The sequence below is a fragment of the Leptonychotes weddellii genome, chromosome 5 (assembly GCF_054177405.1).
Source record: "Leptonychotes weddellii isolate Sample4059 chromosome 5, ASM5417740v2, whole genome shotgun sequence".
Classification (NCBI taxonomy): Eukaryota; Metazoa; Chordata; class Mammalia; order Carnivora; family Phocidae; genus Leptonychotes; species Leptonychotes weddellii.
The window spans coordinates 131,477,533-131,495,320 of NC_138373.1; the positions used below are offsets into that span (position 1 = coordinate 131,477,533).

At 33.5% G+C, this 17,788-nt stretch overlaps 1 protein-coding gene across 4 annotated transcripts in view; it reads left to right on the forward strand.

Moving 5' to 3' along the window:
* TMTC3 (transmembrane O-mannosyltransferase targeting cadherins 3) overlaps positions 1-14,837 on the forward strand; it is a 57,710-nt gene extending 42,873 nt beyond the window's left edge. For all 4 annotated transcript variants that reach the window (XM_031021665.2, XM_006727020.3, XM_081822172.1 and 1 more), the window contains exons 12-14: positions 1,139-1,308; positions 2,927-3,153; positions 5,421-14,837. In XM_031021665.2, coding sequence (XP_030877525.2) covers positions 1,139-1,308; positions 2,927-3,153; positions 5,421-6,235 — 1,212 coding nt within the window. In that variant the 3' untranslated portion in view covers positions 6,236-14,837. The remainder of the gene's footprint in view (positions 1-1,138; positions 1,309-2,926; positions 3,154-5,420) is intronic.
* The last annotated feature ends 2,951 nt before the right edge of the window (positions 14,838-17,788 follow it).

Here is a 17,788-nt window from a genome sequence, read left to right on the forward strand (position 1 = left end):
CTTTTCTAAGTCAATTAAAAAAATTTTCTGTAGAGTATGTTTAAAAAGTTTATAAAGTTATGAATTTTAGATATCCTTGATTAGAAGTTATCAATGAATTAAATGACTTTAAAGAGAATTTTATATATGTATATTAAGCACTAAATTCAGCATTATTCCTCTCAAAAGATAAATGAATAAAACAAAGTAATAAAATGAATGGATACATCTCTGTTGCTGTACGGTGTTCAGTTGTTACAGTGACACATACACAAGATTCATTAGATATTACAGTATAATCGCTTCTCGGCCTTTTGGCTAAGATCAAGTGATATTACAGTATAGCCTGGAAGTTGGAAAGCCAGATCTTGGCCTTGACCAGCTTCATCAGAAAAGATAGTTTATCCTGCACTACAGTTTTCTCCATGGTAGTATATCTTAATATTGTATTAATAATAATGATAATATTAAAATGAGTGGATGTAGTTTGATAAATGTCTTAAAAACAAAGTTGGACCACATGATATCTTAAGCACTATTTCAGTCATAAGATTCTAAAGTTAAATTGTGTTCAATATAAAATTTATCAGACACAGTTTATTATTTTCACTGAAAATTTGGGTCTATATATATTTTATAACCTTTGCTTAACCTGAATAATCAGTTAATAAGAGCATTTTATTTCCTAACTCTACCAGACAAGTGAGGCTTTAGTATAACTCTGAATAAAATTAACCACCCTGTTGTCACAACCAGGAAATATTTTGCTGAGAGCATGGAAGTTGACATGGTGTAACAAATACACTAGACTGAAGGGAAGGAGACCTGAGTTCTTTCTGTTCTGGGTCTGATGCAAATATATTAACAGACTTTAGCCTCAAGAGCTAAAGTCATAAAATGATTCAAATAAATAAAATCTAACAATATTCTGTTGAGCTAGCATGAATGAAAAATATATCCTTTAATGCCACAAAATATTATTTTATTTACATTTTGTAAATACTGTAGGTGCTTTCACATTTTTATGACTTATTTTAATTTGGCAATAAAACTAGTACGATAACCTTTATATGTCATGTATATTTTAAGTAAGCCACTAGGAATACTTATTTTTTATTTTATTTGGTACTGAAATATCAAATTATGTTCTTCTGAACAGATTATTCCTGGTAAAAAATATGCAGCCAGAATTGCCCCTAACCACCTAAATGTTTATATTAATCTGGCCAATCTTATTCGAGCAAATGAGTCCCGGCTGGAAGAAGCAGATCAGCTGTACCGACAAGCAATAAGCATGAGACCTGACTTCAAGCAGGCTTATATTAGCAGGTATTGTAGTTCTCTTTAAGCTATCATAGAAAATTAAAGCTGCATCTGCAGTACATTTTGACTATCTGAACTAAATTGGCTTTTTTTTCTTTTAGTAATCTTAGCAACCAAGAATATAGAAACAGCCTAGTTTAGACTTAATGATCAAATTTAATTGATTTGATTTGAAATTGGCAATAGTCTGTAACATGTAGTGGTAAACTTAGGTTTTATACGAAAGAAAGGGTAGAAACTCCTTTTTAGTTTCATTTGCTTCTTATGGTCACATTAATTTTTACTTAAAACACCTGAAACTTGCATTTTATGATAATTACTTCTAATATCCAACTCCCAAGAGCTTTATGACAATTGACTCATTGATGCTTTTTACCAAAAAGAAACTTTTTAGTTGTCAGTAAAAAAAAACTTTTGGCATCACATGTTAGAACTTAATATATTTTCCCATGTAAGGATTATCATTTGTAGTATACTTGAGGAAAATTATAGGTGAAACTTGGTTTTGTAGCCTGGCCCAAAACGTAATCATAATTTATAATATTGCTCCTATGGGGAAAATGCATTCAGAAATCAGTAAGTTTTTGAGATAAAATCTGTTCATAAGTTGGAGGCTGTGTTTGTTCAGCCTTATCCAGTAGTTGTTGAAATTAGCTAAGTTTAGTGGGGTTGCATATGTAAATAGAACCTGTGATGTGTTAATCTATGAAGAATTATTGAGTAATCTGCATTTAAAAAAAAGCATTTTGGACAAACACATTCCAGAAGTTGCTTTAATTGAGAATATTAGTGGTTCATTTGATTTCATTCCTATGCTAATACTTAAGGAAATAATAGGATCATAATAAAAGTAACTCTCCTATCACTTCTCAAATTGATTTGCACATGACTTTTGTAAGCTTTCTAACAGAAAATAGAACCATATTAGAAAGGTTTGTAAAATGGTTTTTAAACTGTGATCCTCAGTTCCAGATGTGTTCCTCATAGGTATCTGCTGGTCGCACAAGTACCCTCCAACCCTTACCCAATCTTTAGCTTTTTAAATTCTTTTTTTGTTGTTTTGGGGAATTTTTTGTTTTGTTTTAATGACTGGCCATTTTATAAGAATACATTGTAGAAGAGTGAATTTATGTAAGAAAAGGTACAATTTTCAAATGTTCTGCTCTTTATAAATGAGACTTAAAACATAGATTTGCATACTGGAATTTCCCCATCACCACTGTATTTATATTCATTCTTCAAATGCTGTTACTTGGTCTCCTGAAAAATTGATCTCTCATTCTTTTAATGTCATTTTTCTGATGTAGTCTAGTCTAGTCTGCCTTCTTTCAAGATGTACATAAAGAATATATTTTCTCTACCCCCTTTATTGGATGCCTCCTCATATCTTACCCTTTAAAGGTCTTTCTCTAATAAATATTTGAAAACATAACCAAATTTGCTAAACTAATGAGTTCAGGTTTGAGGACATATTCAGATAGTTATTTTTGATGGAAAACTCTAAAAGCTTGGGTTAAAAGGAAAAAAAAAGCTGTATGTGGGAAAGCTTAAAACTTGTGAAAAATAATGTCTACAAATTGACATGGTAATGTGAGTAAAGCTTGTGTTTGATTTTTTTCCACAGAGGAGAATTGCTTTTAAAAATGAATAAACCTCTCAAAGCAAAAGAAGCATATCTTAAAGCACTAGAGCTGGACAGAAATAATGCAGATCTTTGGTACAACTTGGCAATTGTTCATATTGAACTTAAAGAACCAAATGAAGCCCTAAAAAATTTTAATCGTGCTTTAGAACTAAATCCAAAGCATAAACTAGCATTATTCAATTCTGCTATATTAATGCAAGAATCAGGTATGTTTTCTCAAAATGTTTCTATATTTAAACATATTGTTTGAAATATAATAAAATCTGAACTTACATTACCTGAGGCAAATGTTTTATGAGTGGATAGTTTGTATCAAAACTGTACATAAATTATTTCTAAGAATATTTAATATACTTGAAGTATGATTTTCAAGTAATATGCTCTAACACAATTGTTAGTTCTTTGGGTATGTGTTAAGACTTATTTTTCAGGTAGTCTATTAAGCAGTGCCTTTTTAATCTATTTTGTCATTTTATATAAAGAAATAATCTCTTACATATATATATTATACTATATCCAAATAATCAGAACTTGCAAAATTTTTTATATAATTATTTCTGGGGAGACAAGAGCATTATATGTTTTAGGAAAAAAATGTATTTTCTCTTGATTTGTATGACCAAGTGCTTTTGGTATCATTTTATATCTAGTTTTATTTTCTGAGATATTGTAATTTCCTGTAATTTAACAAAACTAAATTATTCATGACAATAAATTAGGATCTTTGATATATGGGTATTTTAGTACTGCAACAGAAGGTGATATATATAATTTATAATCTTAATTTTTAGTTTGAAAAAAAAATCTACATTTACATTTTTTTTTTTTTTTTGCGAGAGAGAGAATGAGAGAGAGCACAAGAGGGAGGAGGGTCAGAGGGAGAAGCAGACTCCCTGCTGAGCAGGGAGCCCGATGTGGGACTTGATCCCGGAACTCCAGGATCATGACCTGAGCCGAAGGCAGTCACTTAACCAACTGAGCCACCCAGGCGCCCTACATTTACATTTTGTAGTTAAATTTTAGATACTTTTTAAAACCTTTTACAAAAAAAAACAAACAAACAAATATCATAAAATCGTAGTATTTGAGTTTACTTTTGCCGGTCTTCTATTTGTATATTAAGGATCAAATAGATCTAATAACTACACCAAATTTCACGTAGCTAGTTTAATAACTAGTTAAAGATAAGAACTTAAGCCTACTGATATATTTTATAATTTTTTTTTATTCATCTTATTGTCAAAAGAATAGGAGATCTTTATGGCTGGTATTCAAAACCTAAATTTAGAGAAAGGCTAATATTTTTGTATTTAGCTAACCTTGGTAATCATGAAAAATGCCCATTTTTCAACACAAGATTGTACCCTAAGATTTGTAGTTGTGGAACTTGAGTTTTTTTGTATTTATTTGCAATAGAAATTATCTCAAATATTTGTTTCTGGAATCCTAATTTATATTTAAATATATAAGCTTTATGTTTAATGGTATTTTTTTTACCTTTGAAAGTCCTAAAAAATTTGAAGTAATATATAAGATAATCTGATTTTGTAAGACTGAAGCATTTTGTTTATCCAATAATAGTTACTATTTCCTGAGCTTGTTTACATATGTCTCATGTAATTCTTAGAAAATTCATCAGGCTGGAGCCCCTGGGTGGCTCAGTCGTTAAGTGTCTGCCTTAGGCTCAGGTCATGATCCCAGGATCCTGGGATTGAGCCCTGCATCGGGCTCTCCCTATTTGCGCGCACACATGTGCACTCTCTCTTTCTCTCTCTCTCAGCAAATAAATAAAATCTTAAAAGAAAAAGAAAAAAGAAAATATAGCAGACTAACCCAGAGAAGTTAAATGGTTTGTTTAATGAGTAGTCATAGTGTTAACAGAATCAAGATTGAATACATGTCGGGGCGCCTGGGTGGCTCAGTTGGTTAAGCGACTGCCTTCAGCTCAGGTCATGATCCCAGGGTCCTGGGATCGAGTCCCGCATCGGGCTCCCTGCTCTGCAGGGAACCTGCTTCTCCCTCTCCCACTCCCCCTGCTTGTGTTCCCTCTCTTGCTGTGTCTCTCTCTGTCAAATAAATAAATAAAATCTTAAAAAAAAAAAAAAAAGATTGAATACATGTCATTGTAGGCAAATCCAGTGCCTGTTCCTCTTAATTGCATAATCTTCCTCTACTCCCAGTTTGATTCTAAACTATAAAGAGATATTTTGCCCCTTCAGGTTTTTGAGGCACTCTTGCTGTCTTAAAGGAAAGGAAATGAGCTACCATTTCAGTGTTTCAAGCACACTATCTTTCCTATGAAAACTTTGAGTTTTTTGCTTTCTACTTTTTGATTTAGGTACAGAGATTAGTTGTTTTGATGCTGTCTTTTTCTAATCTAACTAGATAAATACTGAAAGTGGCTTTTGTTCCTCAGACTTAATTCATTTGTTAACAATATGTGTTTTTTTCTTTTAAAAAAAATTATTCTTAGGTGAGGTTAAACTCAGACCAGAAGCTAGAAAACGACTTCTAAGCTATATAAATGAAGAGCCACAAGATGCTAATGGTTATTTCAATCTGGGAATGCTTGCCATGGATGACAAAAAGGACAGTGAAGCAGAGATGTGGATGAAGAAAGCCATAAAATTACAAGCCGATTTCAGAAGTGCTTTGTTTAATTTGGCTCTCCTGTATTCTCAGACAGCAAAGGAATTAATGGCTTTGCCAATTTTGGAAGAGTTACTCAGACACTATCCTGATCATATCAAGGGTCTTATCTTAAAGGGAGACATTCTGATGAATCAAAAGAAAGATATACTTGGAGCAAAAAAATGTTTTGAAAAGATTTTGGAGATGGATCCAAGTAATGTGCAAGGAAAACACAATCTTTGTGTTGTTTATTTTGAAGAGAAGGACTTACTAAAAGCTGAAAGATGCCTGGTTGAAACATTGGCATTAGCACCACATGAAGAATATATTCAACGCCATTTGAATATAGTCAGGGATAAAATTTCCTCATCTGGTTTTGCAGAACAGCCAGTATCCCCAGCCGGTAAGACTTCAGGTGTAGAAGGAGACAAAATTCCAACTGAAAATGTAAAAGAAGTAAGAAGTGAACCTAGACCTACACAGATCATAAAACCAAGTGATAATAAAAGTCAGTCTAAATCCAATAAACTGTTAGGAAAAAATACAGACAAAGAGACCCCCCACAAAACAACAAAGGAAATCAAAGAAATTGAGAAGAAAAGAGTTGCTGCTTTAAAAAGACTAGAAGAGATTGAACGTATTTTAAATGGTGAATAGCATTATTTATCATGTCACAATGTCCTCAAAGAAGTTCAGTCTATCTTATGTGATTGCTTATTCTGGGAGCTTTGAAAAATAGCAAGTATACACGTAACAGTCTATCATGAGCTGCCTCTACATAGGATCAAAATGCGATTTTCATTAAAGACCTATCTTACCCCAGGGTATGTATTGTATAAGATATGACAGTTTTCTGAGTTTTGGTGACTATGGCAGAAATATTAAATTACAGTTTGCAAATTTATATCTTTTATACGGAAGGAAGATTTCTTCTGCAGAGTAATCTTGACTACTCTCAATTAAAAATAATCTGAAGCCTGAATGATAGTCCCTTGTGGGCAAATTCAACATATGCTGGTTTATTCTATGAATTTGCATTTATTAGTTGACTTCATTACCTTCTGTTGGAATCTGATTATGGATTGAAAACGCTTATGAACACATTCTTTTTTCTTTGGTAATTTCTGTTTAACTGAGGGACTTTGCACCACAAAAGAATACTGGCTTCCTTTATATTGTATTCTTTTGTTGATTTTTAGAAGGAAAGCCAGATGAAACTTCTTAAAATAAGTCTTAGGACATGTTAGCTTAAGAATGTATTTTCATAATTGTGTGCTTTGTCCTTAACTTTACTCTGAAATGCAGCTTTTAATCAGGTAAAGTTTTAAGTATAAAGATACATATACACACACGCACATTTCTAATGGTGCTCATATATACTGTATTTGTATTTTTTTACATGCTGAGAGTTCCACAGCATGAACCACATAATCATGACTATCTTTGAATTTTTACTCCCCAAACTATTCATGTTTATTAGGATCTTAGTCATACTGAAAAAGTCCCAGTAACTATAACTTTAAACCTTTGAGTTAAAACATAGTTTCTCTTTCATCTTAGTGTTATTTCTCTAGTGTTATTTGAATTTTAATTGTTCCAGAAACACACCTTAATCATTCTTAGATACCTTAAGCAACCAAATTGAGTTCTGTTTAACTGAAGGCAAAACAATATGACAGAGTTTATTTTTAAACACTAAGTTCTTGTTATCTTCCTATGGTGTATATTTTTATTAAATATTTATTTTGACTACTGAGCTTTCATAAAAATTTTAAAGCTGTTTAAATTCCATCAACTATGGAAAACAAATTGCTATTACATTTTCCTATATATGCATATTTTACAATTCAACCAAAATTTCATCATTTTGGCCTGCTCCCCAGCTATAAAAGGTAATTAGCCTTGTATAGGATTAATAGTCAGTTGGTTTTAGCAAATTTAAACCTGAAAACTGTTAAGTTGAAGGGTAGACATAAACTTATTAATTTATCTCTGACTTTTTTTTAGTTAAAATACATTTCAAATGAGTTTTATAATACCTGATAAGTTGGTTTTAATTTAAAATGTTAAAGCTCAAGCTATCATCCTGGGATAGTAACTAATTTCTAATTATACAGAATTTCAAAAACTGTATTTCTGTTCCTTTAACTAATTTCTAATTATGTATATTTGAAAAATCATATTACTGTAAGTTTTTATAAAGAAATATTTTATAAATAGGTCACAAGGAAACATGGTCTACATTAAAGACCCACTTGTACTAGGTTCCCTGAGGTTGTGCCATAAATTATTTTTTAGGCAATTTAAATCAAGCACTGACACCAATCATAGTTCATTTTTGATTTAGAGATTCTGTTCAGCATTAAAGCAATATCCAGTTTCAGTTTTTAAATTACGGCTTTGTGACTCCAGATATAAGATGGAGAATACCTCATATACTATGACTTGAAAAACGAAATCTATGTTAATCTTAGGTTCTGTCCACATATCTTGAGAAAAAGTTTCTGAGTTTGATCTCTTCTGTTATACTATCAAGTGAAGATAAATCAGAAAAGTAGAAGGGAATCTTTCGTGACAGCAGATCGTAATAAACTTTGAGTAGTATTTTAATAAAATTATGTAACTATTCAAAAGATAAAAAATATATTGTTATCCAATGACTTTTATAGAAAAAAGAATTGCTCCTTATTTGCACTTAGAACAATGCCTATCATGTAGGAAGTGCTCATATTTGAATTTTAAATATTTTATTTAAATCAAATCCACCTGATTAGTAATTTTTCCAAATTAATGTTCCTCAACCCTCACTTCATATTAGAATCATCTGGAGGACTCTTTAATATTGACCCCAACCCACAACAATTTAATCTGAATTTCTTAGGAAGGGAGCCATGTGTCCATTTTCTTAAAGTTCTCAGAGTGATTCTAATTTGTAGCCAGGGTTAATGATCACTGCTCTGAATTAGTTCAAGGAAATCCTCTTATCTCTCCTATACTAACTTTTTAAATTACTATCATAAACCAGTAAGTTTTGATGTTTTAATGAATATGCTCTTCTGATAACTAGTATTTATTTTACCTTAAGTACCATCAAGCTTGTTTATGTGAAATTGATTATTCTCTTTAAACTCATAGTAGAAATTTTATTCAAGCTGTTCAAATGAAAAAAGGTAATAGATTTTTCCCTCCACTTTGGAACTGCCTTTTTGGGGAGGTGAATGGTAGGGACATTTTAACCCAGCTCACTAACCTACAGTTCAGAGTTGTGAGCATCTGTATGTTTGGAAAAGAAAGCATATTATTGCTTTGTGTGCTGGTAAAGGGATGTAGTTTTAGTTCTCACTGTTTGCAAAAGAATCTATTCCCTAGGAGTTCTAGAAAAGCTTTGACAATCCCCAAGGGGCAATTATATTACTTTTTCACTACTTCTCAGAAGGAAGAATTAAATTTTTCTCTTACTGCTCCTATATGGATTTCGTTATTAACATTCAGAATTAGGAATTTTATCTTGAAATTATCCCAGTAAGTAATTTCATGAAGCTAATGACTCAGAGGATAAAACAATTATGTTTGCAATTTTGTGTTTACTTTTATGTAAATATTTAGTATGTGAATTACACAATTCTAATAAAACCTCATGCCTTTTCATTACATCTAATTTGAGCTCTCAACTTCATGTTACAGAATACTTCTTTGAAGATGCTTTAATGAAAACTATTATGAAAATATATAGATTTGTATGTCAGTTTCTACTTCAGAAATCCATATATTTGTCATATTTATTTTTTTAAAAACCTAATTATTTGCATGACTAAATGGTATTTAAAATGAACCCCCCAAAATATCTGGTACCTTGTCCAAAATTTTGTCTGTTAGGAGCTGTCAGCCATCCATGTTAAGGGTTTATAAGAAAATAGTTTAAAATTATATGCATTTTATATTACTGTCGTGTCTGTGTGTACCATATTTCTAAATATTCAGTATAAAATTGATACTTTTAAAACCTTCACTTGAATTGCCTTTTAGTGTTCAAATGAAAAGTAAAATAGTGTGTCAAGAGATTTCTGCCTCCTTAAAGGCAGAAGAGCTGGTGGATAGTTTTATTAGCAATGATCTGAGAAAGGCATGTGTTAAATTAGTTCCAACAGTGATACATTTTTAATCCTTAAGTGACAGAAACTAAAGAAAATGAGACAATTAAATTCAAACATGGAATTTTATACACATAAGTAGAAGTCACTGTAGTGAAATAATTAGGAGTCTAAGTTATGGATCTGTCTGGATTCAAATCCTGGTTCCACCCTTACTAGTGTAGCTTAGGGGAATTATTTAACCTATAATTCCTTGGTGTGTGTGTGTGTGTGTGTGTGTATATATATATACACACACACAATTGTATATATTGTATATGTATATAATATAGTATACACACACACACAATATATCCTACTGTATAAGCTGGCAGGTATCTTTGTAACTATAAATAGTGCATGCTCAACCATGTACATTGTAAATAGCCTTTATCAAACATGTTTGACAAGGACCTTCATTAACATCACTTAGTAAATTGTGATAAACAAAAGCCATGATTTATTTGATGTTATTGGCTTAATTTTTTTTTCATGTGGCACCAAGAATGAAATGGTTTACAGCTATAACCAAGCTGTAGTACTGATCTATCCATCCAGTGTTGTCTTTATTTTGATTGTGATTTGGTAATATTTCATTGTCAGATTGGAAAACTGAAAGAAAAAAAACAGAATGGTTTTAGTTTTGCTGAAGACTGACCTTATTAATGGACAGCTTTCCTAACAAGTGGTTATTAACTTTTATCAGGTATTAACATCTGTTTCAGAACATGGTAGTATGTTTACATGTCAGAAGATTTGTTTAACTCTGACTTTTCTAAGTTGATTTGTTTAAATAAATTCAGCAAATGGAAAATATATTTATATTAAACATATTAATATATTTAAATTGTTTAGAATAGTTCTTGGTATATAGTAAATGAGAGATGTTAATTATTAATCTAATCATAGGGCTTTGGTAAGTAGTAAATAATAGATGTTAATCATTAATGTAATCATAAGGCTTAGGCTTGCATTTGATGCATATGATTTGCTTTTAAATGTGTTAGCAGAGATAATGTCAATGATGGTCATATAGCAAACAGATTATTAGATATTTAATATTAATGCTTGTTCCTTAGCCATCTAAGCCAATAGGTATATAGATAGCCTAAAATAAAATCTATTTATTGAATATTAAATTTATAAATCGAATATAATTATTAAAATGCAGAAATGAGAACTCAGACACCTTAAATCTATAGTACCTTGTTCTTTTGCTATTCACTGCCATCAGCGAGGTAGCATAAGATAAAATATTAATGCCTAAAAGTCTCTGAAGGCTTGATCTCAGGTAAATTCATGTCCTTTGGAATCTCCTTTCTTCATGACTAACATTTCTGTGACTATACCAATGAATAGCATATTCCCAATCAAGTAGTATTTTTTTTAAAGATTTTATTTATTTGAGAGAGAGAGAACACAAGCAGGGGGAGCGGCAGAGGGAGCGGGAGAAGCAGACTCCCCACTGAGCAGGGACCCTGACGTGGGGCTCAATCCCAGGACCCTGGGATCATGACCTGAGCCGAAGGCAGACACTTAACCAACTGAGCCACCCCGGCACCCCTCAAATAGTATTTTTATTCTATAAGAACCTGATAACTTCAATTTTTACCTTAAGCAGAATACTCCTCACCAAACCATTCTAGTTTGCCCTTTCTTAAAGATTTTCATGGTTAAAACTCAAGTCTTCTTTACTCCTTCCTTCCCCCATTGCTTTAGTTTCTGGTATTAGGGAAGTCATCTGATTAATCCATACTAAACTACAAATGATAGGTGGTAGATCTTGTTAGTCATTTCAGCAGTTAACTCAAGTGCATCTCTTTCTTTGTAAGTTGCAAGCAGTATGGTGGGAGTTATTTGAGGGATGTAGAGTTTCTCCACCATTCTGCCTATCTAAGCAAAGAATTGAGAGAGACCACAAAAAGGCTTTGTAACTGCAAGAAGGCCACTTCTGACCAGAGTCCTGTTTTTGATGGGCACTGGCAGGCCAGGTAACTGCCTTTTGGGAGTGAAATCAGAGTAGTCAAACTGTCAACACTATTGGGCATAAGTCCAATTCTGCTATCTGTAAAGTTAATTCCTGGGCAGTGAGTATACAGATCTTGTTTGATTTACAATGGAATTACATACCAATAAACCCATTGTAAGTTGAAAATACTGTTATTTAATACATCTAATGTACTGATCTGGGATCAAGTCCCACATTAGGCTCCCTGCTCAGCGGGGAGTCTGCTTCTCACTCTGCCCCTCCTCCTACTCATTCTGTCAATTGCTCTCTTTCAAGTAAATGAAATCTTAAAAGATTAAAGGACTAATATATAGCAGTAGTTAAAATGAATGTAAAATAAACCTAACAAGCTCTTAGAGTTCAATTTTTTATGTTTTAGTTATATTCAATTAAGTTTTATATAATACTTACTTATTTTGAATTATAAATATAAGGTCCAAAAACATTGTCTATGAAACACTTGTAAATAGAAAAGTCAAAGTAAGTCAGAAAGTCTTAAGCAATCCTGGGTAGCAATTTTAATACATGAAAAAACAGTTCATGCCAAAAGAAAAGGGAAAATGAATGGTGAATACTAGTAAAAGGAATACTAGAATAAGAAGAGATGTCCATCTTTTTTTTTTTTTTTTTTTAAGATTTTATTTATTTTACAGAGAGCACAAGCAGGGGGAGCAGCAGAGGGAGAGAGAGAAACAGGTTCCCCAATGAGCAGGGAGCCCAATGCAGGGCTCTATCCCAAGACCCTGGGATCATGACCTGAGCCGAAAGCAGATGCTTAACCAACTGAGCCACACAGGCACCCCAGAAGAGACGTCCCATCATAAACACGTGTCAACGATACAACCTAAAAATAAGCAACAACAAATAGTACAGGGAAATAGATAAATCAGAAATTATAACTGGAGATTTTAACAAAATCCTCTGAGAGACTAATGGATCAAGCAGAGAAAAAACCTGAAGACCTAAATAACCTTGGAAGTATTAAATTTATATAGAATTTCACTTCACACAATATGCATTATTTCCTAGCACATAAGGAATATTCACAAAAATACTCTATATATCAGACCATAAAGGAAACCTAAGTAAATTCCAAGACTATACTCTTTGATAAGAATGCAAATATTCATAGCAGCTTTATTCATGGGAACACAAACTGGAAACAACCCAAATGCTCATAAGCATATAAATGGATAAGTTTTGATATATTCAAGCAATGAAATACTCTTCAGCAATTAAAAAAAAAATGTACTTTTGAGCAAAAAGAAGCCATGCACAAAAGAGTACACTATATATGATTTCATTTATATGAACTCCCAGAACAGACTAATCTACTATGGATATCTTTGCAGGAACAAAGGAAGCCAAAGGAACTTTTTAGGGTGATGGAAATATTCATGGCCCAGTAACTGCACTCTGAGGTTTATTGACAAAAGAAATACATCTACAGGTGCACTAAAAGATATAAGAATGTTCTTAGGGTTAATTGTGTAAGCCCCAACCTTGAAGTAATCAAAATACTCATGAAATTGGGGCACCTGGGTGGCTCAGTTGGTTAAGCGTCTGCCTTTGGCTCAGGTCGTGATCCCAGGGTCCTAGGATTGAGCCCCGCATCGGGCTCCCTGCTCAGGGGGGAGTCTGCTTCTCCCTCTGCCTCCCCTCCCCCTCCCGGCTTGTGCTCTCTCTCTCAAATAAATAAAATCTTTAAAAAAAAAAAAAAACCTTCAAAATACTCATGAAAAATAGACAAGATATTTGTTATAGTCATACAATGAAATGCTATGAATATATAATGAATATGCATTAACCACTACTACATGAAGCAACATGGATGGATCTCACAAATATAATATTGGATAAAGCCAAACACAAAAGATACTACTGTTACAATTCTTAATATGAAGCTCAAAAACTGGCAAGATGAATTTGTGCTATTAAAGTGAGGACAGTGGTTACCCTAGGAAAGGAAATAGGATGTTTATTGGAAAGGAATGTGAAGGTGGGCATCTATGTTCTGGTATTCTCTTTCTTGATCTGGGTTATATTTGCACAGATAGGTTCAGTTTTTGGCAATTCAGGATATATGCCTTTTTCTAGATGTATATAATAAACTTCAAAAAAGTATAATATTAAAAGATGTATTTAAGGAAATGGAAAAATACAATAAAAATTTATGCAGTTCAGGGGCACAGGTGAAACATACAAAAGAATTCTACAATCATAATTTAGTGATAACTGTCAAATACAGAGGATGACTGGAAGAATGTCCAATAGAATATTTTTAAAACAGCTTTATTGAGATATAATTGACATAATGAACTCATATTTAAAGTGTACAATGTGTTAAATTGACACACATATACACCTGTGAAGCCATTACCATAATCGTGATAGTGAACATACACACTTACCAGAATTTCGTCATGCCCTTTGTAATCCCTCCAGTCCCACCACTCCTTTCCAGCCCTGTCCCTAAAACCACTGATGTGCTTTCTGCCTCTATAGATTAGTTTACCTTTTCTACAATTTTATATAATGGCATCATACATTATTTGTCTGGCTTTTCACTCTGCAATGGACTAAATATGCCTACCCCCCATTCATATGTTGAAGTCCTAACCCTTAATATGATATTCAGAGGTGGAGCCCTTGGGGGTATATAGGTTTAGATAAGGTTATTAACAGTGGGGCCCCCAGGATGGGATTAGTGTTTTTATAAGAAGAGGAAAAGAGATCAGAGCTCTCTCTCTCCCCACCTTATGAGGTGGCCATCTGCATGCCAGGGGGAGAGTTCTCACTGTGAGAGAGTACCTCTGGCACTTTGTTCTTGGACTTCTCAGCCTCCAGAACTATCAGAAATGTCTATTGTTTAAGCCACCCAGACTGTAACATTTTGTTATAGCAACCCAAACTAAGACACACTCAGAATAATTATTTTTAGTTTCATTAGTCAACAGTTTATTACCAAGTAATATTACATTATATGGATATACTGTGGTTTTTATCCATTCTTTGGTTGATGGGCATACAAATGCAATTCATCTGGACCAGTGATTTTTATTTTCTCCTGTAGGCATTATGTATTTTTCAAATACAAATCAATAAAAATGTTTTAATTCTATTTGTAATGCACATTTTCTGACTGTCTATATTCAATTTACTCCACTTTTACTAATGGTCATTTGGGGATTTAGTCTTTCCTCATAATTAGCGCATGTGTTTTTGGAGGTGTGGAGGCCAGAGCATAGGGCTTAGACCTATCATTAACCACTTGGTATTAATCCATCTACTGTGATTCATTTAGGAATGAGAATGTAACCAAATCAAAGCCCATGAAATGACCCATGATTTTGCTAACACTTCACTGACTTAAAATGAGAAAGAATGTGAGTTTAACATTGTGGCAACCATTTTCTCACCGTAAGGAGAGATCCTCTATGAGCATAGAGCCAGGTTAGAGTAGCAGATCATAGAGGCAAAAAATTAGGGCACAGTGGGTGGGTATTATTCTAATTAGAGACCTGGTCAAGCTACATCTGGAAAGACAATAAAGTAAACAAAGTGGAAGCAGCTTGAACCAAATTTGAGTGGTTGTGCCAACTTTTGAAAGGAACTATACTTTGTATGTAGTCGCCAAGCTCATGAAGGGCAGCATGCGTCTCTCAATCCCAGACTTTAAAACAGTTTTGATTAAGTATAAGCAAAATAACTGGTTAAATTGTCCACTGTGTGTCTTGTGCTGAAGAAGGCAACAGGACAAGGGAATTTGTTTTGAAAAATTCAGCATGATAGAGCCTTCAGTAAGGTCAAATAAGGATGAGAAAGTTTTAAGTTGGATCTGTTCCATCTGAAAACAAATCAGAAAATTGTTTTGTATAAGGATCCTTTACTTGCAGTCTGAAATCTGAGATAGCTGCAGGTATAGTTAATTGGGTTGGAAAAGCCAAGTTTTTTGCCCCAGGCTGCCATTGACTCAAGCAAAATCAGAGGTGGGAGACTTAGCAAGAATGTTAGTTGAGAAAAAATTCTTGTATCTCAGGCCACTCCCACATACTTCCATTTAAGCAGTCATTGTCCAAGAAGGGGATGAATTACTCCCATTGAGAATATGCAGTTCAGGGGAACAGATACAAAAAAACAAAACAAAAAACCAACCAAAAAACAAAACCATTCAGCTCAGAACTAAAGTGATTGGTAGTACATTGGGGCTCTATAAATGTCCTAGGACTGCTATAAGAAAGTACCACAAACTTGGATGGCTTAAAACAGAAATTTATTATCTCACAGTTCTGGAGGCTGGAAACCTAAAATCAGGGTGTTAGCAGTGTTGGTTACTTCTGGGAGCACTGGAAGAGAATCTGGGCTGGAAGTCTAAAATCAGGGTGTTAGCAGTGTTGGTTCCTTCTGGGAGTACTGGAAGAGAATCTGTTCCATGACTTTATAGCTTCTGGCAGTTGTCAACAATTATTTTATGTTCTTTGGCTTGTAAATGTATCACTTTACTCTGCCTTCATTCATATGGCATTCTCTCTCTGTGTTTCTGTCTTCTCCCCTCTTCTTATAAGGAGACCAGTAATACTGGATTTAAGGCCCACTCTACTCTATTATGACCTCATCTTAACTTATTACATCTATAATAGCCCTAATTGCAAATAAGGTCACATTCTGAGGTACTAGAGTTAGGACTTAAACATATATATATATTTTATGAAGACATAATTAAAGCCAAATAGTGGCCATAGTCAATTTCTAGAAGACAGGAAATTCAAGAGTGATTTTCAGATTTAAACACTGATTCTTCATATCTCTCTTTGTTTACTACCCAATGATACAGAGTGAGTGAAAATAGATTAAAAGTATACCCAAGAATTTAAATAAATTTTACTATTTGAGAAATCTCATTCTATACAAACAAGAGGCTCAAGACTGAGAATAATCATCATGCTCCAGAACTTGAGGTTAAACAAAGTACACTGATAAAGAATTACATTATTCATCTCGGGGCGCCTGGGTGGCTCAGTCGTTAAGCGTCTGCCTTCGGCTCAGGTCATGATCCCAGGGTCCTGGGATCAAGCCCCGTGTCGGGCTCCCTGCTCTGCGGGAAGCCTGCTTCTCCCTCTCCCACTCCCCCTGCTTGTGTTCCCTCTCTCACTGTGTCTCTCTCTGTCAAATAAATAAATAAAAATCTTAAAAAAAAAAAAAGAATTACATTATTCATCTCAGTTATGGTCATGGAAAACAATTGTGTTAACTTAGTCGATTGAATTATCAAAGCAGACCCACTAAAATCATAGGCCTTACATCAAACTTTACTAATAATTCAAAGGATACAAACAAATACCAGATACAGGCAAAATCCATAAATCTCAGATTTTCCTATAATAAGAAAAATAGATGGATCAGAAATATCCTATTTTGTAGATAGGGAATCCTATGTGCAAGAAGAGAGAAGTCATTCTTTCTCCATTTTCCCCACTTGGGAAGAAGTGGTTTATTAACCTGTCATTAATCATTTGCTTCTCAACAATGAAAGAAAGATCTTTCTAGAGAACAGAGCTAGAAAAACCAGACTTGTTGACCAAGGAACAACATTTCACTTCTAGATTGAGGTGTCTTTGCCTTCTCTGTCGTACAAGATATGATGAGTTATGTACCAGCAACTGTTACATGTTGTATCCCTTCCACAATGGCAGGTTAGCAAGGAAATGTGTATTGGATGTTTTGGTATTTATTAAACTTACTACTTATTTAGCATTAGTTCTCTGGGCCAAGAAGAGTTAGAGATGGGTCTGACCAGACTGTGCACTGAGCAGGTATTTTGGACTTACAGCTATATGCAATAAGGGTGAATGAGACTAAGTGTTCCTACTTTGGGAAAGAAGAAAATACTGTGTTTTCTATGGGACATAGCATAAGTTTATTATGTAAAATGATTGGATGAGAAGATGGGGTAGACAGATAACATTTCCTAGGTTGTCTATTTGCTGTCAAACATGAATTCACCCTATTTCTGGTACCACCATTTGGAGATTCATTCAGAGACGCTCTACCGGAGGGAAACTGAGAGAAATA